The 24451-nt window shown below is 46.0% G+C and overlaps 1 protein-coding gene across 4 annotated transcripts in view; it reads right to left on the bottom strand.

Moving 5' to 3' along the window:
- Positions 1 to 6561: 6561 nt before the first annotated feature.
- CAMTA2 (calmodulin binding transcription activator 2) overlaps positions 6562 to 24451 on the bottom strand; it is an 897177-nt gene continuing 879287 nt past the window's right edge. For 3 of the 4 annotated variants that reach the window (XM_086946206.1, XM_086946207.1, XM_086946208.1), the window contains 2 exons: positions 10621 to 10695; positions 6562 to 9427 (listed from right to left, as the gene is read on the bottom strand). In XM_086946206.1, coding sequence (XP_086802332.1) covers positions 9364 to 9427; positions 10621 to 10695 — 139 coding nt within the window. In that variant the 3' untranslated portion in view covers positions 6562 to 9363. The remainder of the gene's footprint in view (positions 9428 to 10620; positions 10696 to 24451) is intronic. The other variant, XM_086946205.1, reaches the window with a different exon arrangement.

The following is a 24451-nucleotide window of genomic DNA, read 5'->3' as shown; positions in this document are numbered from 1 at the left end:
GCATCACAGATGGATTTTTAAAGATTTGGAGGCAGAGTAGGAACTAAAAATCGCTCTGCAGCTGACCATTCATTTGCTGATACGAGACATAATGGAGACTTATGTGATTTGTGAATATCTCACAAAATAAAAGAATGTTTGGCAAATTTGCAAAATAATGCAGGTTTCCCATGGTATTTAGTTATAAGGCCACGTCATTTACAGTTTTGGATGTCAAATGGCCAGCAGTCATGTGACCAATCTGCATGGGCCAAGTCACAGGGACAAACACAATTTCTACAAAGAAAGCACATGGGCCCTTGCAAGGAGAGTTTATGGACCATTAGTCTATTTAATTAAGCATCATTTACTGTTGTCCTATTTACTACATAGTTTTAATCTCAAGGCCAGTGGATCCCGAAGGCTAGCTTTTCCTGTACCCCTTTCCATGTGTATGGCCTAATAGGGGTACAGTACAGCCTGTTTCCAAGAGGTGCCCCCCCTTTGCATACAACAAACGCTGCACAGAAGCGTACGCTGGGGAGCACACAATGACACTGATGGCAAAGGCTCTTGCCTAGGACTGCACTGCTCCATGATGAACCTCGACCATCATTTCTGCAGGTCCAGACCGTTTGCATTTTTAACTTTAAATCTCTTTAAAATCCACAGGCTGGAGAGGGAAATTCATAATACCTCTTTAAGGCACCCAGCACAAGAATTCACTCAAAGCCCTGCCACAATGCCAATCCCCGAAACCACAAACTACTCAGACATGAAGGAAGGTGGGAAGTTCAGGTATTGGTCAAGAAGATTTCTAAGACGGAGAACCAATACAATTACAGTCAGGAAAGCGTTCCTTCTCGTTCACAGAACCGTCACCCTTTAATAAACGCTTGAACAGAACTAGGATTGGGTTCACCTCAAGAACAGGAAAGTGAAAAGGGGAAATACACCATATTCAAAATCAGAATCTTTGCAATAATGTTCGAAGCGATCAATACGAGGCAGCATGACAGACTCCAAGTTGACTGACAGCTGTGAATGGTTCATCCCCAGCGTAACAAACCAGTGTGTGAAACTATTCTTGTCGCGGCACTGAGTGTAGAATCAGGAGTTTCTGAATCTGGAGGAGACGGAGCCAACTCTCTTATGTTTTACAGCCTGCACCATGCACCTACCGGACATCAGATATTGAGGCTCATCTGTTGAATTCACAAACAAAAACCTGCTTGATTTGTATAGAAATCTGAGACCCTGTCAGAAACGGAAAAACATTAGGCAGAATGAGTAGGTGTGCAACTAAATATAAATATTAAACATCTAACTTCCAAATAATATATTTTATGTTTGATCCGTGCATTAGCTCAATGAAACTCTATCAAGTGCAGTATTCCCTGAAAGCACCTTGCTTTGAAGTCTGCACTGGTGACATTAACTTTTAAAATCCAAACATGTTCAGCCTAGAGCACTGCTTCAGACGTCCATCCAGGAAGCTATATCTTATTAAGAAATAAAGACTTTCTGCAGAGCCTAATGGTACAGAGATTAATCTTCTGTGAAAAGGGGGCTTTTTTGCTGACCAGTTTATTTATGTGATGCATTATAGCCAGGCTGTTTGTCCTGGCTCAACGGATGTGTGGTATTGCAGATGTTTGGCGCTCCATGGTCTAGTCTGATTTACAAAAAGTGTATTTGTAACATCATCTGCACCGGAGACAAGGATCCTTAAACTGCAGAGGCCTCTAGGCGAACTCTCCAACCTTGACATGATGCAACTGAGATGTTATTTATTGCAGATTCCGGTTTCTAAAAATCATTATTTTAAAGATGTTTTCTCACACAAACAACAAACATACGCAGTCTTTGCTTCTTTTTTTTTTTTTAAACTAAAGATTCTACCCAACTTCCTACTGCTTTGTGCCAGTGAGCGTCAAGGCAGTGCTGTTGTAGCCATTGGCAAAACTCAAATGGCCTAACAAGGAAAGAAGTGTTTGCTATTTGGTAAAGTAAAATACAAGACACTATCGATCTTGAAATTAACTCTTTTGTCAGGGTTAGACCAGTTTTTACAGAATCTTAATTTATAGACAGGTGATCAAGTTGGGTAACATCTTTTGTCCAGTCTAAAGAGAATTTTAAAACCCTCTTCACATATAACATGCGAAGGGATCCTTCCACTGGAGCTGAAAGGTTTGGAAAGAAAGTTGGTAAGAAAATGGTCTGATTTACATGAAAATCTAAAATAACCTTAGGAAATAAACTCGGATGAGTTCTCATCAGCGCCCTGTTGTTATAGGACACAGTGTCATACAATGCAATGCCTGGATCTCACTTGTTCGGTGAACTGAGGTAACAGCTACCAAAAAGGCAGCTTTCAAAGTTAAATGTTGTAAGGATTCCTTATGCAAAGGCTCAAATGATGGAGCCATGAACTGAGAAAGGATAATGTGTCGCTCTCATCTTGGAGATGGGCATCTAGTAGGAGCAAATACTTTCCTAATACCCTCCAATGAATGCTTCACAACATGCACACTAAAGAAAAAAGGCTCTGCAATGATATGGCTTGATTGGCACATTCAGAATCAACTTAATCGGAGGAAGGTTGAAGAGAAACCCCATGACCAGTATATTAAAGTGGTTTTCCCCCTTGAATATGGTTGATGGTGCCTGGAGGTTATCTTGGCATTTATTTCCTGCGTCCCCAAAACCAGTAAGATGGTTTGCAGCACTTTTTATCATTGAGAACCCACTTGCGGTTTTCTTGGAATGACCTGCTGAGGGAGCACGCTTCTGCATTCTGGATCATGGCAGATGAACCAATGTGATGTGCTATAAGCCATTTTCAGATTGGGATTCCGGGGACAGTGGTCGAGATAATGCATCATAGTTGTGTTGTCAGTCTAAGCAAGCAGGAACTTTGTTCTGAAAGAACATAGGAACAACTTTAGAGTTAGACGGAGTACTCTAAATTCCAACAAATTGCTATGATAGGTCTTTTTTTGAGCACATGCCTTAAACCTGCAGAAGGCTCATGTGTAAACCCCATCCTTGAATGGAAGAGAATGATTGTCTGTGCTGGGATGTCTTGGGAAAAGTGAACTCCTTCGGCACACTCTTCGACTGGCACTACCAGGGAAATAATGGATCACTGACCGAGACAGCTGGAGCTTGTTTTCCCAGGTGCCCATAAGCGTACAATACTGTTCCTCCAAACCTTGCTCTAGTGCTCTTAGGTGAAGCATGGCATAAGGAGCCAGAAGAATTCAAGAGGCCACTGATCCTAGCTGTGATCATAGCTAGACTGCCGTCAGATGAGGTGTTTATAATAAACTGTAGCACTTCGGACGGATGGAAGATTGTTTCTCCTATGAGGATACACATTTGTGACCCGAGAGTCCAAAATCACCCCCCAATTCTTTTGAACTAAACTGTCAGTATACATTTTTAGGATGACATGAAGATCCAAGTGTCAACGGTTGTTTAGCCTTCAGGCAGGCTCCCAATACAGAGGTCATTAGAGGAGGGGAGGGTCTGATCAGCCCCTTTGTTTGTCACAAATAAACAAAAGACATTGTGTCTGGAAAAAGTAACGCATTTATGTCACAAAATGATAGGAAAATACTCCTAGCCACCTCAATTGAATGGTGAACGGTTGGTAGAGGTTTCCAAAGTAAAAAATACCAAAAAGTCCGAACTCCATGCAACAGTAACCGGTGTCCGAGAGCTAGAAAAAAAAATAACTGACTTCAGCATCACCTATGGGGAATGATGGCACACAGGAAGAAAGGTGAGGCCCTTAAAGGCACAGTGTCATTTTAGTTTCATGTCTATGGCAGCCTATATGCTAACACTGCCCATCCTTTCATTTTAAAAAAGGGTTTGTAAAATATATTTCCAGTCACCTTTTGCTAAATTAGTGACAATTAGGTTTAGCAGGCTCTAAAAAAAAAAAGGAAAATGTGTGAAATTTGGCCAATAGGATTCAGTTAAGAGGCATACTATCTTGTCTGTTTAAAGCACACTTTTCTCCTGAAAAGCTTTGCACACATGTATATGTGAATATATATATATATATATAAAATTACGCTTCACAGATAGAAAGAGAAACAGGAGGAAAACAAAGAAAGGAAAAAAAAAAAAGGATAAAAAAGTAAATAATGTCTATGATCATGTGATTTATGATGTCATCACTAGAGGTGTGTCACTTTCAAAGCATATAAAAAAATCAATTGTTTTTATTAGGATTACAGTGTGAACAAGGGCGAGTTGGCCCGAAATGCGTAGCTGTTCTCGGTTAAATAAAACTACCATCTTGCTGTACCTGGCTGGTCCGTCTCCTTCATTACTGGTGCGGCGCGCTGAGCTGATATATATATAGTGCTCCGGTATTATTTGATTCATTCTTATGTTTCATTTGCAAAAATCTATAAAGAAATAAAATAAATAACAAAATAAAGTGCGCTGGGATTTGCAAGGTGGTGGGGAAAATCAGTGTTTATGACAGGCAAATACTCCCTGAAGGAGTACTTTTTCTGCAGTCTCCGTGCCACATTTAGTGTGCTGCAGATGTGATTGTTAATAGAAGCATTGGTGGAAAGGACTGAAGCTGTAATGGGTCTCCATTGTCGATAAAATCTAGTATGTAAGGGTCCCGTGGAATTTCTGTAGACCTATAGGCAACTGATGACTCTCCCTGTCGCTGGGATTCTGCACAGCGGAAGCAGTCACTGGTTCTTGAAGGCCTCACCATCAGGATCTACCTCATGGTAAGGCAACTTATCTGTATGATGTATGGGCCCTCAATATCTTTGGTGCTCCTGGAGATCTAATGCCCCCCGAGAACAACTCAAAAGAGCGTTCTTTCCAAATGCACAAGTTCCATGTGGGATCATTGCTTTGTCCATCTGCACGTCAAACAGGGTATTGTCTGAAAAGGGCCCTAAATCAAGTTTCTAGATTTAGAAACTGAACAGTTAAATTCTGTGGTGCAAGCAGGACTGCAAATGCGCAGGCACAAGGCTTCCTGCAAAATCCTCCATCATTTGTTGCCTAACTGCATCTTGAAACTCCTGCATGAAATTACCCATCTTGTTTCAAGGGGATTGTCAACTTTACCAAAGAGAGCATCAGAATTAGACGACAGAACAGACAAAGCACTGGTGGCTTACACAGACTTACAAATGTTGGCATAATCAGCTTAAGAAAGTCATGATAAAAGGCTGCGGTAGGTTCCATGCCTGGTAATGTGGATGCCCAGAGTGCTAACTGCTTCAAACAGGCAAACATGAAGATTTTAAACATCTTGGAGAAAGGTGTAATGTAATCAGACGGGACAATTTTGTAGATTATTTATATCATGATGTGGCAAGAGAAAAATCGTCCAAGTGTGGTTTTGGATTTAGCAGCTACCTGACCTGGAGATATTGAGTGTCCAATATTCATAGCAAACTTTTGCCGGAGGTGAAGATTCAATTCAGAGCATCTCTTTCATGGACATGGTTTCTACTACCCTCTGAACAGAACATGAACTCCGCAGAATGACTTTTGCAACAGAAGACCTGCATGAAGCTTTGTGCTTAGAAAAAGAGCTGGCTACCAAAAAGGAGTTCTGGAGAAGCATATACTAGGTCTTCTCATAACACAACGTGTATTTGTAAAGTGCACGTTCACTGATAGGCATATTGGCGCTGTATAACAGATGTTTATTGTTACCCAACTCAATGGTACTCATTTTATCGACCTCAGATGGATGAAAGGTTGAGTGGACCCGCTGGGTTTTGAAATTGTGACCATGAGGTTGAACACAGGTCCTTGTAGTGGAGCATTAGTCCACCAGACCCGGCTCCACTGAGCCACCAGACCCGGCTCCACTGAGCCTCCAGACCCGGCTCCACTGCGCCACCAGACCCGGCTCCACTGAGCCACCAGACCCGGCTCAACTGAGCCCCCAGATATCTGCAGGAACTTCTCTGGTGCTGATGGGAGTCCCCGTGGGAAGCAGCTGTGGTGCACACTCTACGTCGGTGTAAAGAATTCCTCAGTGAGGATTTGTTTGACAGGAAAGGGGTACTCTGAGCTAAGCATGTGCTGAAAGATCCTTTGACATCCATGGGGTCCTAGTCAACATACTGGCAGTGTGTAACGCTGGGATATCCAGTGGGATCCTGGCACCTGAGTGGGACCCACTGGGGGAAAACGGCAAAAAGAAAACATCCTGTTTCTCAGAAGAGGCTAATACTCAGCCATGTTCCCCTTCATGTCTCTAGATGAAGTGCAAATCTGGCAGAGCAAACAGAAAAGGGTGGTCTGGACTCCGTGAAAAACAGACCTGGAATGGTCACCCTCTTGCTTACCTTAGTCTTGGCAACTGGAATGATGCTCCAACAGACATCTTCAAATTCCAAAACGTAAATTGCAAGTGTTCAAGATTGAGTGAAGAAAAAAATGGCAGACAAGTGTAGAAAATGGATACAAGTCAGATCATTGAAAAAAATGGACCACCTCGTTTCTAATCCCCTCTCTGTGCAAGTGGGAAAGCACAATAGGGAGACTGAGGCTCGCACTGGGCTTTGTGGTACTGCAGGGCTGGGACTTGTTAAAGAATATCAACCTAATTAGCCCCTAATGCTCCTTGCTATTTTAACACTACACTAGGGTTTTAGATTCATTATTTCTTTTCTTTGCTGTTTTTGATAATTTCTAAATAACTTATATATTTTTTAAAGTATTCTATGGCAAATAATCTAGTCGATAATACATTAATAAAACCCCCATGTACCCCAGAACAGACCACAGGGTACATGGAACCCAAAGCCAGGCAATCTTTTGCAACAAATGAATACTTGCCAAAGTCTAGATCTTCTCCCAGTAATCTAAAATTCGATGCCAACTGGTACTTAAAGCTGATGCTGGTTTCATGCCTTAACGTTCCCAGCTGAGAGTGCAGGACACGTCTGAAATGTATTCTTAACTCTAACCATTAACTCCAGACGCAGTTTAGCAGCCGACACAGGTAGAATCATCTGAGATCACTCTTTCAAAGCAGCCTTAACAGAATTGTGAATTCCTCCCCAACGACATTTATTTTGCAGGTGGTGTGTAGAAAGCCAGTCTTTCATTGTTGTAGCTCTAATGTAACCACATTATGCCATCTCTATGAGTGTGTGTGATCTTGTGGTTCCTGGGCATACATGGTGGCCTTCTACTTTTCATGTATATGTGCTATTTGTATAGAACAATTGTAGCTGAAAGGCAGCGGAGAGCAGTACAGGGTGAAAGGTAGATACAGTCAACAACCGGTAGGATACATTCCATGATGCAGTGTGGGCTTCTGGCAAAGTCTTGCAAATCAATCGATAATGCTATGCCCTCAATGCCAAATGATTTCAGACATTTATGAATACTTCGATTAGATGTTCGACTAGCTCTACTGCCTCAATGCTACACAAACTCTTCCAACCCATCAAACCACAGTTCTTCCCCTTTCATCATTCACCTGTTTACAAGGCACCCACTCTTTGGGATACAACTCCTTTTCAACACTCAAAACAAACATCGCGAGCGTTCATGTAAAATGTCAGCACCTACATACAATGTCTAACTGATTTCTTCGCCGATGGCTTTTCCATACCACAAACAATGTAAAATAGTTGTGTATGGAGAGGAGAACTGAAACAAGAAGGCAAATTGTCAGTGGCAGGAGCATCTTTAAACGGTTTAAAAGGCGGATCCGTTTCTAGAGCTGTTCATTACTGCAAATATGGATGAATGGTTCTCCAGTGAGTTTCTCTCCAGAGAGCACATTCTTGGCTGACCATGGGCGTGTCTCATTATGAGGGGTGGTTGGACATTTGAAGCTCAATGACTGAGTGCAGTGTTAATAAACCAGTTAATGATAGTCAATAGACTACAGAAAACATTTTCACCCAAGAATGTGAATTCTGGAGAGGGAGCAAATGAAAACCATTTCATCAGACAAGCTAGCTGTGATGATGCAGCAGAAGAAAGAACCCACATGAGTGATAGAGCTAGTATGGCATTGTAGGGTTTACAACTGTCTGAATTTTGTTTCACCAAAATGCTAACTGAAAGCCCACTCTGCCCCTTCCAAAGATGTGTGTGATTATTGGACTAGCTAGGTGTGAATTTGTGACCTCCTTCCCTGCTGCCAACTATATACTCCCCTTGTCTCCTCTCCTGGACCACTTCCCACAGAAGTGACATTGCCAATCTCATTCAAGGTGTGTTGGTTTTCACAATCGGCTTCTGTCTTCTGGCGTAAGCCGCAGACAATCACATTCATGCTCCAATGGCCCGTAAGGCAATGATTTCCCAACATGTGCTGGGCCTTGAAGTGGGAGTTGGAAACGAGAATACTTCGAAAGAAGATCTTCACGTTCCCCTACTGATGTAGGATACACCAGTCAAGAGAACCAAAACTCATTAGCTCAGGTAAACGTTAGCATCTAGGTGGAAATGTTTCAATGGTGCTACAGCAACAGTTGTACCTTGGTCCCCGGATCTCTCGAAGTAAAGAGGCAAATGCTTCCAAATGACCATGAAACCTACGGCTTTGTGACCTGGTGCGTTAAGTTTAAAGGTAAAGAAGTTCCTGAAAGAGAGTTGCTGATGTGCGTGTACAGAGTTCTTTACAAATACCATGCTACGATGACGCAATCTCTGGGTACAGCCAAGCCTTCTCATGACAAGACGCGAGAGGCTGTTCTCCAGAGTGAAGGATCCACTTGATTTCTGTGGCCCTTGCATGCTGCTAGTCATGCATTGAGAGTCTGTTCACAGGCCGTGGGATGCAAAGATTCGAAAAACTCCTTACCCTGGCAGAAAGACTGGCCATGTAAAACAATAAGTAAGCAAGCATGCAGCACTCCAACAACAATATGTCTGAAGAAGAACTCTGCTTCAAATGAAGAGTTTGTAAGTAAAGACCCGCAGTTCCTTTTCCTCCGGACCCCCCACCCCCATCTCCCACCCCAGAAACGATCGAGAGCTGGTACCAGCCAGCTGCAGTGCTTTGCGCCTTGCGATCCCTGGAAGTATCAGTGCAGATGTGCTTCGCTCTGTACAAGTCCTGAAGCGGGGTCTCTGTCAGAGGAGTAGGTAAGTCATGTGTCTTTGTGCAGCCCGCAAGCTTCCCGCCCCTCCCTGGTGGGTCCAGTCTACTTTAAGACTTAGTCAAGGCTCCCAGTTTGTGTCGCTTCTGCTCAAAGGTTTGAATGTTGAGGAGCAGAGCTAGTTTCCACAACACCTCCCAGCTCCCCGATCAGGGACAGGAGGGAAGGTGGTGGCCACAGGGAGATACTTTCAAGTTCCTATGAGCTGCCTTGCAATGGTTGGAGTATATTCTCAGGATGAGGGTGGGGTTTAAGTGGCCAGTCCTCGCTTCTGTATACTCTCCAGCTCCTTGCTCTGCTTCAGTTCCTTCATTCTGCAAGGAGAGAAAAACAGAAATAATTTGAACCCACTTAAGCTGTGCTAGTTCAACACTGCTTACATTAGGTAACAATGGTGGCCGTGCAGCCCCAGATCCCCGGGACTGAACCACTCCTAGCCTGATGCCGATTCCAGGACACGAACCAGACAACCAGCAAACCCTACCACTCCCATAGAAGGTTGGAAAATGCATCTTTTGTGCGACCTGCAGCCAACTCAACTGTCAACTAGAACGCGAGACAACTGCGGCTCTGCATTTGCACCTCACGTCTGAAATTCAGTAACCCTGCAAATACGATTCTCACAGGCAACAAAAAGCTCCGACAAGAATAAGGAAACCCCTAGAGCTGTGGCCACACATCTTTTAGTGGATGGATCTCATCTGCAGGACTGCCATTGCACCTTGACTGCCCAAAGACCATTCTGATACCAGCAAAAGAGGCTGCTGAATACTAGCATCTCACACTTGGATGCATGAGGCGCAGACAGGGAGACTCTATGCCAATGCCAGAAAGAGCCCGGTGTCAAACAAGCACCCAGAGCTGTCTCTCAACGTTCAGGGCACACGTATGTTGAAAAGTCTGATAACAGGAAAGTAGAATGAGCCTGTCAAGGAACACCTGAGGGTGTGTCAAGGCACCAGTGGGGGTGGGTCAGGACTGAATAGACAGATATCGAAGGGATGTGTGGGGACAGTGAACAAGCAGATTTGAGATGGTGCAGGGAGAGTTGAAGTGACAGAATGAACAGTGAAGGGCACAGCCGTGACAGTGAAGGGACGGATGCTGGGCAGGGAAGGAGATGCTGCTGAATGTGAATGAACAAGTCCTTGGGAGGGAATAAACAGATGAATACCATAGGAGTTCTGAGGAAGAAGTGGGGTGGTGAAGGAGCAGTCGTGGGGGATGGATATAGAGATGGATGCAAGGAGGGTGCAGGGACAGACATGTGGGTTGCAGCTACAGTACAAAAAGAATGAGTATAAGGTACAGCGTTTCTTGAAGTGGGAACTGATCTGACTTGGAGGATAAGAACAATAGCAAGGAACAAAGGTGTTTAAAGAACATCTCGGCCCTGTTCATAATATGCTGCCCAAACACTGAACCTTTTACACAGAATGCAATGCAGATTATGAGGCAAAACATCTAAAGGGAGAGATTCAAGCACCAGAAAAAGCTGGCATTCTACCTGTGCCGGCAGCGTCGCAGGAAGCGCATGATTTTACGAGCTGCCTGATCCTGTTTCTTGGTCAGAAAGGGACCTCTGAAAGAAACAAAAAAAAGACAAATGCAAAAGAATCAATTTTTCATTTGCGATTTAAATATTTGAACAGTTTTAGTGAAGATAGTAACATAAAAAATAAGGAATACAGAATGAACAACTAGGCCTAATGCTCAATTCAATCAAACTTTTTTTCGGCTGCAAATCAACCATAAAAGATTACATAATAAAAACGTTTCATACAATGAAAAAAATCAAATTTATGTTAAAAATGTTGTTTTAAGCAATATAAAATCATTTACCAACCATGTTTTGAGGCCTGCTCGAATTTTTCTTTAGGTGTGTTTGCAGCAATCACTGGCTTCTGAAGACAACAATGCGGGACTGAACAGCTGGCCGGCAAGATGTGGCACACTCTTGTAGCCCGAAGAGCATGGGCTGACTGGCGCCTTCACTTGAATGACTACCAGCTAAGAGGAGTGCGCCACACAACGCAGCAGGGCAGTCCCTCTCCCAGACAGCTGCTGTGTGGGCCTCAGTCACCTGGGACTTGCTTCATGGCTGTATTCCTTCTGAGGGCAGTACTCTTCATCCTTCACACTGTCCAAGATGATGTCATTGTACAGTGCTGTCCAGAGTAATAGTGCAAGCATTCCCTCCTCACGCACAAGCCCCTTATTCCAAGGCCTTCTACCTTTTCTTTTGAATTCCTCTGTTGGAAGAGCATGGCATGTGCTTGGTGGGAAGGCGGGACAGCAAGAACTACTCAATGCAGTAGTGTCTAGAAAGGGCACATTACATGCTACTTCAGGGTTGGTTTCCAATCAATTAAATCTGCTCCCATCACTGCACCTCTACAACAACTCTTCTGGTTACCTCTAAAAACTTGCATCAACTTCCAAGGAGCCTGCATACCACATAAACTCCTAACTACTGCCAAAGCTCAAAGACAAACTACATACCGCTGGAGGAGGAAGGCGAACAGGAGCCAATCTCTGCTTTTTCTACAGAGCCCCAAGTGTTACCTGCGAAACAATTCCTCTCCTGTTTTGATCCCAGTCTTCGGGCCCATACCCCTGGAACCATTACACTGAATTTCTCTACTTATGTAAAAATCTTCAATATCTACATAATAAGCAGAGAATCACTGTCTTCACGTATTAACCCTCCCAACGTAGGCCATAGCCATATGAACAGCAAGTACTCTTTCAGCTTGATCCCTTCTAATAGATCAATCCCAAGGCGGGTTACCTCCTATATATAGTTTTGCGGGGTTTTTAGTAGCTGACTATAATGCAAATAGTTTGGGGGGCTCATCTTTCCAGACAAGCTACTAGCAGAGACGATGGGACCTTTCGGAGCTCCAGATGAGAGAGGTTCCTCTTTTCCTTTGTGGGAGCACATTATAGAATCGGGTGGATTTGATCGAGACTCATACAAACTTTCAGAATAGCTTATGGCCAAACTAGAGTGAGATCAATGATTAAAACGGGGTGTCCTCCTGACAGCTGTCGAGGCAGACATGGTGTATTGTCCTGCATGCCTTCTAGTAGCTGCTTTGTCAATAGCTTAAGTTTATTTAAATTGTGTGTTAGGGCATCAAGTTAAGAGTGTATAGGAGTAGGAGCAACTATAGTTAGTAACCTTTCTGTTTCCTTTTACGTTCAATACTGAATTAGAAGTAGAGTCGCCAGCAGACTGGAGATCAACAAGGGGTACACACTTATTCGAACGAGGAATCATTGAAATGATCAAATCCTTGCTGGAAGATTGTTTCAGTGGGGAGGGTGTATCCTGGGCTGGGATCACTAAGTCAGTTAAATTTGATGGATTAGTGGAGACTGTTTGATTTAAGGCAGGGTCAGGGTCAACAATGTCTAAAACAGGATTAATACAAGAGCCCTAAGTCTTCTGCTGATAGGAACGAGACATTTCTGTTGGCCATTTGGCTCTTTATGTGAAATCCCTTCATGAGGCAAGACTGTCTCAAACTTCCTGGATTAGTTTGTTAATTTCACTTCAAGCACAATGTTCCGCTGCATGCCTTAGGCAGTCTGTGGTCTCCATGTGCTTTGCGTTTTCCCTTAGCACCGGAGGAGAAACAACTAGCTAGCAATGATCCAAAGAAGGTAGACCCAACTTACAAGAAGTAGGTTCAATTGGTGATTGAGGCAGCTAGATTGACTCTGAAGGAGTAAACAAAATACCAAGAGAAAGTAGAGATCGCATAAATACTTCAGTACGCTCAAAGGGAAGAAGAGCCAAGGGGGGTGGGGTCTTTGTAGCATGAGGGGCCTGCCTTGGCACATCCCGCGCAACAGGTGCTGCAGGGCTATATAGCGCTGTAGGGCCCTCCTCCTCCTTAGCTCCTCCTTCCTGCAGCGATGTAATTTTGGGACCTGGAGTCCCCTATTGACGCGTCTTATGCAGTGGGTGTTGCAGCCCACTATATAGTGATGTGGGGCCGCCTCTTCCTTAGTTCCTCCTTCCTGGAGAGATGTGGTTCTGGGACTTGGAGTCCCTAGTTGGCCCATCATATTCACTTCCTCCTGTTGGCTCATCTCTTTCCTCCTCAGTTTTCTTGTAGCGATGTTCTATGTAGTCTTCTGTACTCTCTTCTCTATCATTCAATACTGACATGATACTTGTCGGCACCTTGCTCTAACTTTTACTGAACAAGCTTTGCTTCTTGTAAAACATGCTGTTTCCACTATGGGTAGGATCACACTACACAATTACTATAAACCAATATTCAGCAAAAAGGTAACTGGTTTTACGGAGTCGTTCCTGTCCTTATGCCAATGTGGCTGGTGACCTAACTTCTGAGGCCCACAATCTGTTGAGCGGAGAGTATATGCCAGGCCCTGCATCACACAAGTGATCCATGCAGAACAGTGGCTGAAGGCTGCAAGTTTGTGCTAAGATGCATTTATTGAATGCTAATAAAAAAGGCTATATCTGGTTAATTCGATTTTGCTTTAACTAATAAAAAAGCAGCAGTCAGTTTTTGACACATCTAATAACAATTTTGAAATTTTAGTGCGTTTGACTGAAATGAAATGGAGTCTTACTGTGAAAAGCAACACTTCAATATTTTTTAGAGATAAACGAAAAATAACTAAATCATCAACACACCTTAAAATAAACTCATTTCTAATGGTGACACTAAACTCATTTTTATTATAGATGGTTAACCATTTACAACAATACTGTATGCCTGCACCCCACTCCCCATAACCCGATATTCTTACCTCTACCATTAGCCTATCAACCTTAACCATAACCTTCTGACTTCACCCCATACCCTAAACCATACAACAGTAACCCTGCACCTTTGACCCCTTTACAACATACCTTCAACCCTATACCCAATCCCCTAAACCCCAGCTGATAAGCCCATACCTTTAACCTCCATACTCTTAATACTGCTGATTATTAAGCCCTTCCAATAACACCTATAACCCAAAACCTTAACCATTTAACCCTTACCCTTAACAGCTATACCCTCAACTCTAGACTCCCAACATCATGGCTCATAACTCCCATAATTCCTAACCACGTACCACTATACTCTGTACCCCAAACCATAACTATTTAGGCCAAACACTGAACCCAATACTATTATCCCTAATTGGCTATATCCCTGAACTCATAACCATTAGGCCTTTCTCCCCTTTCACATTGTCCTGACTTCCAATATTTTGAGGACAACATTTTTGGTAAGTGTTCCTTTTTCAAAGTATTGATATTTAGAATTAGGAATGGGGGAGTGTTCTTTTCAAGTTTGGGGGAGTGTTCTTTTCAAGTTGGGGTCAAAACCACACAAAATATATGTGAGACAGCTACATGGCTGCCTTGCAAGTCTCTGCAATGGGTATATGCCTTTGGGGCCTGTTCATACTTTGCCTCTAATGCTCTGGGAAATGCAGGAGTGACTCTTGCATCTCATCCCACTGGGGCTCTATTGATGCGAGAAAGTAAGCCTACAGAATTGGCTATACGGAGGTGGTAGGCTGGTTGTGCGGCTACACATTTTCCTGCTGCATCATATTTGTTGCTTTCTTTATCCACTGGAGCTGCATATCTCGTGCCCTGGCAGTGCGAAGCACTAAAGCGTCAGGGGAGCTTCACCCTTGATGTAGGTAGGATCAGAGGGACATGGCTTGTATTTCTTGTCCAGTTTTGGTGTTATTACTTTGGAATGGACGAGTTGTTTAACAATTTACCCTGTGGACTTGAGCATCCCCTTTAGCACGAGCACGAATTGGACTGCCCTATGAGAACTACTTAGAGTTTCCACCAAGAAATCTTCCTCGTCCTCGAACGTGTGGAGATCCACCATAATGTACAGCCCTACTGAAGACCTCATGGGAGGTTGTTGTATCATCTGGCGGTAAGGGTTTAGAGGGTTATAAATCAGGATTAGTATCATCCACAGGGCCTTTGTCATATTGATCCCATGGGTCGTAGACAATATCAGGATCCTCCTGTGCATCAGGAGAGTAAGGAGTGTCATATTGCTGAATATCTTGTCACCAGTTGATGACTGTGAGGGTGTGTGTGGTTGTTCTGAAAAAAGGTATTCAGGTGATTGTGTATGAACTGGTGATGTCGCAAGTGGTGGCAATACAGAAGGGAGATGTGGAGGCGATTATATAGGTATTGAAGAGGGTGGAGGAGGTAGAGATAGTGGAAAACAATGGATAGGGTGACTGCTCCTGTCTTTAAACCTCTACTTTGGAACTTTGAGTGGATCAAGCCCCATGATCTATTCCTCAAAAGTCCTCTTCCTTTTAGGAATGTGTCCGTTGATGGGAGTGGTGGTTTTGCCACTACCCTGCCAGTGTCTGGGGTAATAAACAAAGACTTTAGTTTTTTATCGTGTCTGTCTTGAAGTTTTTCAAGAATTGGCTCCCTAAGCCGCTGTTAGGGCTTCAATGATGTTTTGGGCTTTTGACACCACAGGTATTTTTGGCACTGACAGGATTTTGAATGTTGATGGTGTTTTCTGCATGTGAGCGTGTTTCAGTGCCAAAGGTGTCTTCAGATTCGAAGATAAAGGACTCGATTCACAACAGCAATCCGAGACAAAAGTCTAACTTTACGACTTTTTGAGTTCACAGAGGTAATTTCCAAGTCGTATCTTTACATCCGCAGTCGGGCCAGAATCTCTGGCTTGGGCTGTACTCTACGCACCTGGGCCGTACTCTCCCGCTCGTGTCAGGTGAAGTGTAATCAATGGACCGGAATGCAATTTTCACAAAAAGGAACATTAGCAAAGTGTACTAAATGGTAGAGGAGGTCATGAAAATCACTTTGGGCAGGTAAAAGGGTGTGGCCAGACACTACATCACACGCCAGAAAAGTTTGCTCCTTTGCATCATGTTACATGCAGTCCACAACTTGGGCTCCCCTCAGTGTTAACTGTAGAGTCAAAACTACAGTCAACACTAAGAGGAACGTTGCGTTCTGGCCCATTAATTACACTTCATCTGGCCCGAGCCGGAGAGTACGGCTCACGTGTGGCGATTACGGCCTGACTGCAGACCTAAAGGTGAAACTCGTAAATGACCTCTGTGAATACTAAAAGTCGAAAAGTTAGACTTTTGTCTCAGATTGCATTTGTGGATCGGGCCCAATATTTTCGGTTTGGATATCCCGTGATGCTTTCCCGGTTTCGAAGCTGGCGTCTTTGACACTGGCCCGCAAGGCAACTTTCAATGCCTCTGGCATTTCGACATCTGTCGAAGGCTTTCTAGGCAGAGGGACGCAAGTCTGCTCCTTTGTCTACTTTCAGATATCATCATGCCCCATGGGCAATGGGGTTCCATGAGGCATCTTGGATGTTTTAGAGGGAGTGAATATGGCTTTTGCCAGCATGCTCATGTGCCCTTCTGATGTTGACGGATTATCATCATCAGAGCCGTTGCCGCTGCTAACAAGCACTATGGAGATGTCCATAGGTACAACCAATGCCTCAGCATCCTCGAGTTTTTCCTCCAGCTCCTTAGACTGCTCCCAAAGATGTCAGGCACATCATTGACTTCACTCGCCTGAATAGTGGATTGGTCCCAACAACATTCCCTCCGTTGCCGAAGCGTCTTCTTGGATTGAAAGGCCAGGTACGCCTCACACAACCTCTCATTGTGCTCCAGGGATAAGCAAAGATTGCAGACCGCGTTCTGATCCTGGCTGGAGTACTTGGCTTGGCACTGGGGGCAAAAGCTGAAAAGAGTCTTTTCCAATCCCTTTGAGTCGTCGAGTGGAAGAAGGCTGTAGTAGAAAAGAAAACCGAAGTCGAATCGAGCCTGAGCCCAGGCCAGCAGATCGAAATAGTATAAGGAAACCAGTAGGTATTGGTTGTTGTTCAATTTTCCATCGTAGGTTGATCAACCAGGGTGCTGGTAAGGCCTTGTGGCTGGAATCGAAGCTTTGGTCACAGAGCTCCAAGGTCGACATCCGAACCCAATGGCGGAAAAAAACAATTTAACAAAGGTGCAGATGATCATACACAATTCAGACTATAGGAGACATCACTATACATCATAACTCGAAAGACTTCTTTAAAGAAAAGCAACATGTAAAAGTCCAAGGCCAACACTAGATGGCAGAAATAAGCTAAGCATGTCTATCTATGCTACAAATTGTAAGTTACATGAAAGTTTTAGACTAATTGAGAATATTATACTGCTAACTAAACAGATTTCAAAAAGTGGCTCGGCCCACTTTAGAGTCAGCCTTTATGTTAATAATTCTAGGCAGTAATGCCGAGTGAAAGTATACACTGATCTGTACGTGTCAGCTTTACAAATATCTGCCAGTGGTAGATTCCTGAGGCAAGCTATGATGGCCGTCTTATTCCTAGTAGAATAAGTTCTACTTCTTCCTGGTTTCTAAACTAATTGGTAACATAAGAATTTTCATGCCATAGTCCACCTTGCAATAGACTGTTTGGATACAGCTAGCCCCTGTCGATTACATATGTATTTCTTTTATCCATTTTGGTTTTAAATCTAGCACGATCTTCACCAAAAGGTATTGAAGAGCTTTACATGAGCAACAGTTAGATTACAGAAGGACACATTCATTTTTTGTAGGCACAGGGAGATTAAGTGATTTGCCCAGAATCACAGGATATTGAGCCGATGCAGAGACTTGAACCTGGTTCTCCAGCTCCAAAGTCGACAGCTCCTTGTTTTTGTACACTGCGTCATATTAGAGCCACAACTTTAGTACTTTCTGTATTGAATCGCGTTTGCATTTCCATAGTTGTATTTTCTCATTTGTTTTTTGTACTTTAAGCCAGTTTTTGCTTCACCGCTCTCTCGCCCGCTATTGTCCCGCCATTTATCTTCCACCTGCCCGCCCACCGCCACCAAGCGCCGCTCCCTCTGCATCGTGACCCCTTTGAGCAGGTCCCCGAACCAGCTCCCCCATGCTGTTGCATGAACAGCCGTTCGTACCTTCTTGCCTCCTTCCTCACTGCCTCGCTTGTTTTTTGCCTTATTAGCCACTTTTATACTTTAGTACTTTCTGCATTCTATTGCTATTGAATTTCCATAGTTGTATTTTCCTCCTTTTTTTTGTATTTTGTGCCGGTTCTTGCTTTGCTGCTCTCTTCCCACCTACCCCGCCCACCACCACCCAGTGCCCCTTCCTCATCCCAGGACCTACTTAAAGAAGGCCGTCAGTGCGCCACCAGCGCACCAAAAACAAACCCAGTGCCAGGAATCTTGGCTCTCCCTCTACACATAGATACACTGCTGTCAAGCTCGGAGACCTGAACCCCAGACTCCGCAAACAACTGCTGCCACACTTCTCCACAATCTACGGTTCGACCCGTTACCTGCTGACACTATCTCCTCTCTTGCAAAATTGGAGCACCTGCATGCACAATGACCAATACTACGCCGACCACAACTGCTTCAGAACAGCTGCACTGCCAGCTGCTCAACGCACAATCACTCTGCAAGCATGCCACCGAGATCTGGGACATCCCCAATTCCTTTAACCCGTCATCTTCCTCACTGAGACCTGGCTCAATCCCACATCCACTCCTGACATCGCTGAAGCAACTCCAGACGGTTACAAGATAGCACCCCCGAGACTGCATCGACAAACATGGAGTCATCGTCATCATCCAAAAAGAAACCATCCACTGCAGATGACAAAACCCCAATTAAGGAACACCTAAATTTCCAACTCCAAACCGATGGTAAAACCACAGTTAGAGGCACTCTCCCCTACAAACCTCCAGGACCACACCCACGCTGTTACACCATCTCTGACTTAATCGCCCCGCTCTGCATAGACTCCAAACACTATATCTTCCTCGTAAAACCTCAATTTTTACTTCGACAATCTCAACACCACCAAGTCAACCTCATAGAGATCATGAACAACATTGGCCTCACCCAACTAGTCACCAACCCTACACACAACGCAGGACACACGACTGAACCCATCTTTACGGCCAGCGACGCAGTCACCGAGCTCACCGGGACAGAGCACGTCAATGCCACTTCACCATCACAGTATCCCCTAGCACCACCACCAACCCACCCGGTTCCTCACACAACAGCTTGAACAAAGTATAAGAAAGCCAGTGGACCAACGCCCTCAACACCTCCCAACCTGACATCCCAAACAACCTAGAACAGGTTGTCAAAAACTTCAACGCCTGGATCACAGATGCGCAGACAGAGTCAGCCCCATCAAGCAAGCAAGCAAACTCAAGTGATCCACCAACAGGCCAGTTGTTACACCATGGAACTGAGAACCATGAAACACAACTTCAAACTACTAGAAAGGAAAAGGCACACCAGCAGGGAGCCCATAGACCGAGCCACCTTCAAGACATCTCTTAACAAATACCACTAACTCCTAAAATAGATGGAAATGTGCGACCTGATGACCACATCGAAGCCAGTTGTAACCACAGCAAATAACTCTTCAACATCGCCAGAGAGTTCTCCAACCTCCAGCAACTGAAAACATCATCACCCCTTCCCAACGAACTTTGTGAAACTCTGGCAGACTTCTTCCACAACAAGACCTTCACCACTACGAACTCCAACCCACCCCCTTGGACCTCTACAGCCTCCTCGCTCCCACAGATGCTAACCCAACCACCTACTCACCACCTGGGACTAGCTCGCCATGCAGAACACCACAGCCATCATGAACTCCATCCATTAGGGGGCACCCTTGGACCTTTGTCCACACCACATTTTCAACCTCAGTAGAAAGATCAGTAATGAGCTCATTGCCATTTTGAATGCATCCATCACCACAGCCACCTTCCCCGAAAAGTGGAAACATGCAGAAGTGGACCCCAGCTAACTCAAGAACGACCGTACCATCTCTCTGCTCCCCTTTTCGACCAAAGTCCTTGATAAAGTCATCAACTGCCAACTCACATAACACTTGAAGAACAAAGGTCTTCTGGACACCTCGTAATCCAGATTCCGCATCAACCAGAGCACTGTAACCGACCTGGTCGTTGCCACTAACGACCTCCGAATCCTCCCTGACCGGGGAAAAACAGTGGCTTTGATCCTCCTCGACTTCTCAGCAGTGTTCGACACCCCATCCAACCACACCCTTATCAAGAGACATTACACATCAGAATCCAAGGAGACGCCCTTATATGGATTGCCGCCTAACTCACCAGAAGAACCCAAAAAGTCCACCTACCATTGTTTACCGCGGAACACAAGTACATCATCTGCGACGTCCCTTAAGGCACGCCCTTCAGCCCCACACTGTTCAACACCTAAATGACCCCCTTGGCCAACATTATCAAAACCCATGGGTTAGGTATCATATCCTATGCTCGCCCTCACTTGCACAAATAGAGAGTACAGTGCTATCTACTTTTACCTCTGCCTACTGTTGAGGTTCCTCTGGACTCTGTGCACACTATACTTCATTTTGGTATAGTATATAGAGAGCCATTTTCCTACAATTGCCAATCCCCTTGAGGGATAGATTTGATGTAATGCTAACTTCCTGAAATTCTCTTCACAAAGTCGTTTGTTTGCCAGTTATAGATCCAGAATAGGTCTGAATTCATTCTTTGGCCCTTTCCTTTTTACCAGAAAATAAAGGAAATCATTCTAATTGCTTTCTTGAAAGGAGGAACAGTCCTTAACGCTTTTTTTACTCAAGTGTATGTTTACTTCTTGATTAAGCATCTCTAGATGTTGCGAGGATGACTTCATTGGTGGTATTTCATCAGGCAGATAGGTGGATCTGAGCCAGCAGACATTCTGACCAATACTCAGCACTCCAGCTTCTTTTCGGTCTTCCCGGACCGCGCGCCACGTTCACCAACACCATCGCAGATATTATCACTTCCCACTCCATCACATCCACGGACTACGTATTCCTCAGAGACCTGAATTTCCACCTCGACAACCCCAGTCTCCCCAACTCTTCCGGAATTTTCGACAACCGTGCCAACATAGTACTGAGACAGCTTGTCACCACCCCCATCCACAAGGCAGGGCATACCCTCGACCCCATCTACACTGGAGGACACAATATTCACTTCAGCCACACCTGCAACCCTCTGGACGGACCACCACTGTGGCCACTTCTCCTTCTCCAAACCCCCGCACACATGCCCGCCCACACCTTGCCCAGTGCAGAAACTGGAGCATGATCACCGAGGAGCACCTTAACTCCGCCCTCAACAGCTCTCCTGCCCCTACCACTACCGATGCCATCTCTGCAGCCAACGCACTCCATAGATATATCACCGACTGCGCAGACACTCTCACCCCCCTCCGGAACTCTGACAGATAGCCCACCACCGACCTCCGAGAATCCAAGCGCATGTGCCAAAGACTCGAGAAAGCTTGGAGGAACAGCAAAATCCCAGAATCACGCTCCCCCTACAAGACAGCCATGACAGAACACCACCAACTCATCAGAACCATGAAGAAGAACTTTATCCAGAACAAAATACGCACCAACTCCTGCAACTCTAAGAAATTCTTCAGCATCATTCAAGAATTCACGAAACCCCCAGCGAATCCTCCCATGTCCCTCTCTCCCAGGACCTCTGCACAAACTTGCGTCCTACTTCCATCTCAAAATCAGAAAACTCTACAGCAACTTTGATGAGCAGAACCTAGACACCGACCCTACACCTCGAACCAACAACGAAACCCAGCTGACCATCACCGTCTGGACCCCCGTCACCAGAGAAGACACCACCATGACCATGAGAAGTATACACTTAGGAGCACCCACCGACCCCTGCCCACTCCACATCTTCCACAGAGCCACATTCGCCATCGCACCCGAACTATGACGCACCATCAACTGCTCCCTCGAAACAGCCACTTTCCCCGACGACTGGAAACGCGCAGAGGTCAAGCCCCTCCTCAAGAACTACCCACCCATCTCCCTTCGCAGCCAAGGTCACAGAGAAGATAGTCAACAATCAGCTCACTAACTTCATACAAGTCAACTCGATCCTCGACTCTTCTCAATCCGGATTCCGCAGCAACCGCAGCACGAGACCGCCTTCCTAGCAGCCACGGACAACATCTGCATCCTCCAGGACCAGGGCCACACAGCAGCCCTAATCCTACTATACCTCTCAGCGGCCTTCGACACCGTCTCCCACCGCACATTAACTGCCAGACTTCACAAAGCCGGCATCCGGAGTACCGCCCTCGACTGGATTTGCTGCTTCATCACTGGCCGAACCCAAAGAATCAGACTCCCACCCTTTCGCTCCAAACCCACAGAGATCAGCTGCGGAGTACCCCAAGGATCCTCACTCAGCCCCATGCATTTACATGGCCCCTCTTGCCACCATTGTCAGAAAACACAGACTCAGCACAGTATCCTACGCCGCCGACACCAATCAATCAATCACTGCATTTATAAAGCACGCTACATAACCGTGAGGGTCTCAAGGCGCTGGTTGGGGGGGTGGGGATTGACTTGCCTGGTCATGGAGAGGGTGGAATTGAGGATGACCCCCAGGTTGCGTGCGTTGTCTGTGGGTTCCGGGGCTGTGCCTAGCGATGTGGGCCATCAAGAGTCGTCCCAGGCTGATGGGGTGGGTCAGAGAATGAGGACATCCGTCTTGTCTGAGTTCAGCTTCAGTCTGCTGTCCTTCATCCAGTCGGCTACGGCCTTCATTCCTCTGTGGAGGGTGGCTTTGGCGGTGTGGGGGTCTTCGGTGAGGGATATGATCAGCTGGGTGTCGTCGGCGTAGGAGATGATGTTGAGGTTATGTTGTGGGAGGCGGACGCTCTGTGTTCTGCCGGAGAGGAAGGATGTGGTCCAGGCCAGGGCCTTCTCTTGAATTCCGGCGTCATGGAGGCGTGCTGATAGGGTGCGGTGGCAGACTGTGTCAAAGGCTGCTGACAGGTCCAGGAGGATGAGGGCGGCTGTTTCTCCTTTGTCCATCAGGATCCTGATGTCGTCAGTGGCGGCGACGAGGGCGGTCTCTGTGCTGTGGTTGCAGCGAAAACTGTATTGGGAGGGGTCCAGGATGTCGTTGTCTTTGAGGTAGCGGGTTAGCTGTTTGCTGACAATCTTCTCTGTCACTTTTGCCGGGAACGGGAGCAGGGAGATGGGCCGCAAGTTCTTGAGGTCCTTGGGGTCCGCCTTGGGCTTCTTCAGAAGGGAGTTGATCTCGGCGTGCTTCCAGCTTTCCGGGAAAGTTGCTGTCTCGAAGGAACTGTTGATTGTTTTTCGGAGGTGGGGCACGATGGTTGTGCTGTCTTTGTTGAAGACGTGGTGAGGGCAGGGGTCAGATGGGAATCCAGAGTGGATGGAGTTCATGATTTGGATGGTGTCTTCGACGGGGACGTTGGACCAGGTGGTCAGGCGGCTGGTGGCCGCAGGGGTGGTGGACTCGGTGGTGGGTGCAGGGGTGTCTGAATTGAAGCTGTCGTGGATGTCGGTGATCTTGCGGTGAAAGAAGGCGGCCAGGGAGTCGCACAGGTCTTGTGATGGTGGGGTGTCGTTGGTGTTGGAGCTGGGGTTGAAGAGTTCTTTCACGATGCTGAAGAGCTCTTTGGTATTGTGTGCGTTGTTGTCTAAGCGGTCCTTGAAGGCGGTCCTCTTGGCGGTCCTGATGAGTTGGTGGTGTCTGCGGGTGGCACTCTTGTGGGCTGTGTGGCTGTCTGGTGTTCGGTCGTGGAGCCATTTCTTCTCCAGCTTTCAACAGGTGCGCTTGGAGGTCCGGAGGTCTTCGGTGAACCAGGCGGCTTTCTTGTTGGTTGTGGAGGTCTTGAGAGGGGCGAGGGTGTCGGCGCAGGTGTTGATCCACTGCTTGAGGTTGGTCGCGGCAGTGTCTGTACCGGTGGTGTCGGCGGGTGGTCTCTGGGCGAGAGTGGTAGTCAGTTGGTTCTTGGTGATCTTACACCAGCAGCGGCGTGGCAGCTGTTGGGTGCGGTGGTGTGTGATGGGTTTTCTGAAGGTGAAGTGGATGCATCTGTGGTCGGTCCAGTGGGGTTCGGTGGTGTGGTTGAAGGAGACGTGGGGGCTGGTGGAGAATATGGGGTCCAGCGTGTGTCCGGCGGCATGGGTGGGTGCCGTCACGAGCTGTTTGGGTCCGAGGTTGGCGAGGTTGTCGATCAGGGCGGTGGAGTTGGCGTTGTTGTTGTTCTCGAAGTGGAAGTTCAGGTCCCCGAGGAGGATGTAGTACGTGGAGGCGAGGGCGTGGGTGCTGACGAGGTCGGCGATGGTGTCGCTGAACTGTGGTCGAAGTCCGGGAGGTCTGTAGACGAGTGTTCCTCTGAGGGTGGTGATGGGGTCGGTGGAGGTG

This window comes from Lissotriton vulgaris, chromosome 12 (genome assembly GCF_964263255.1).
Source record: "Lissotriton vulgaris chromosome 12, aLisVul1.2, whole genome shotgun sequence".
Taxonomy (NCBI): Eukaryota; Metazoa; Chordata; class Amphibia; order Caudata; family Salamandridae; genus Lissotriton; species Lissotriton vulgaris.
Note: the sequence above shows the minus strand (reverse complement) of the source record. Positions and strands in the feature narration are given on the sequence as shown.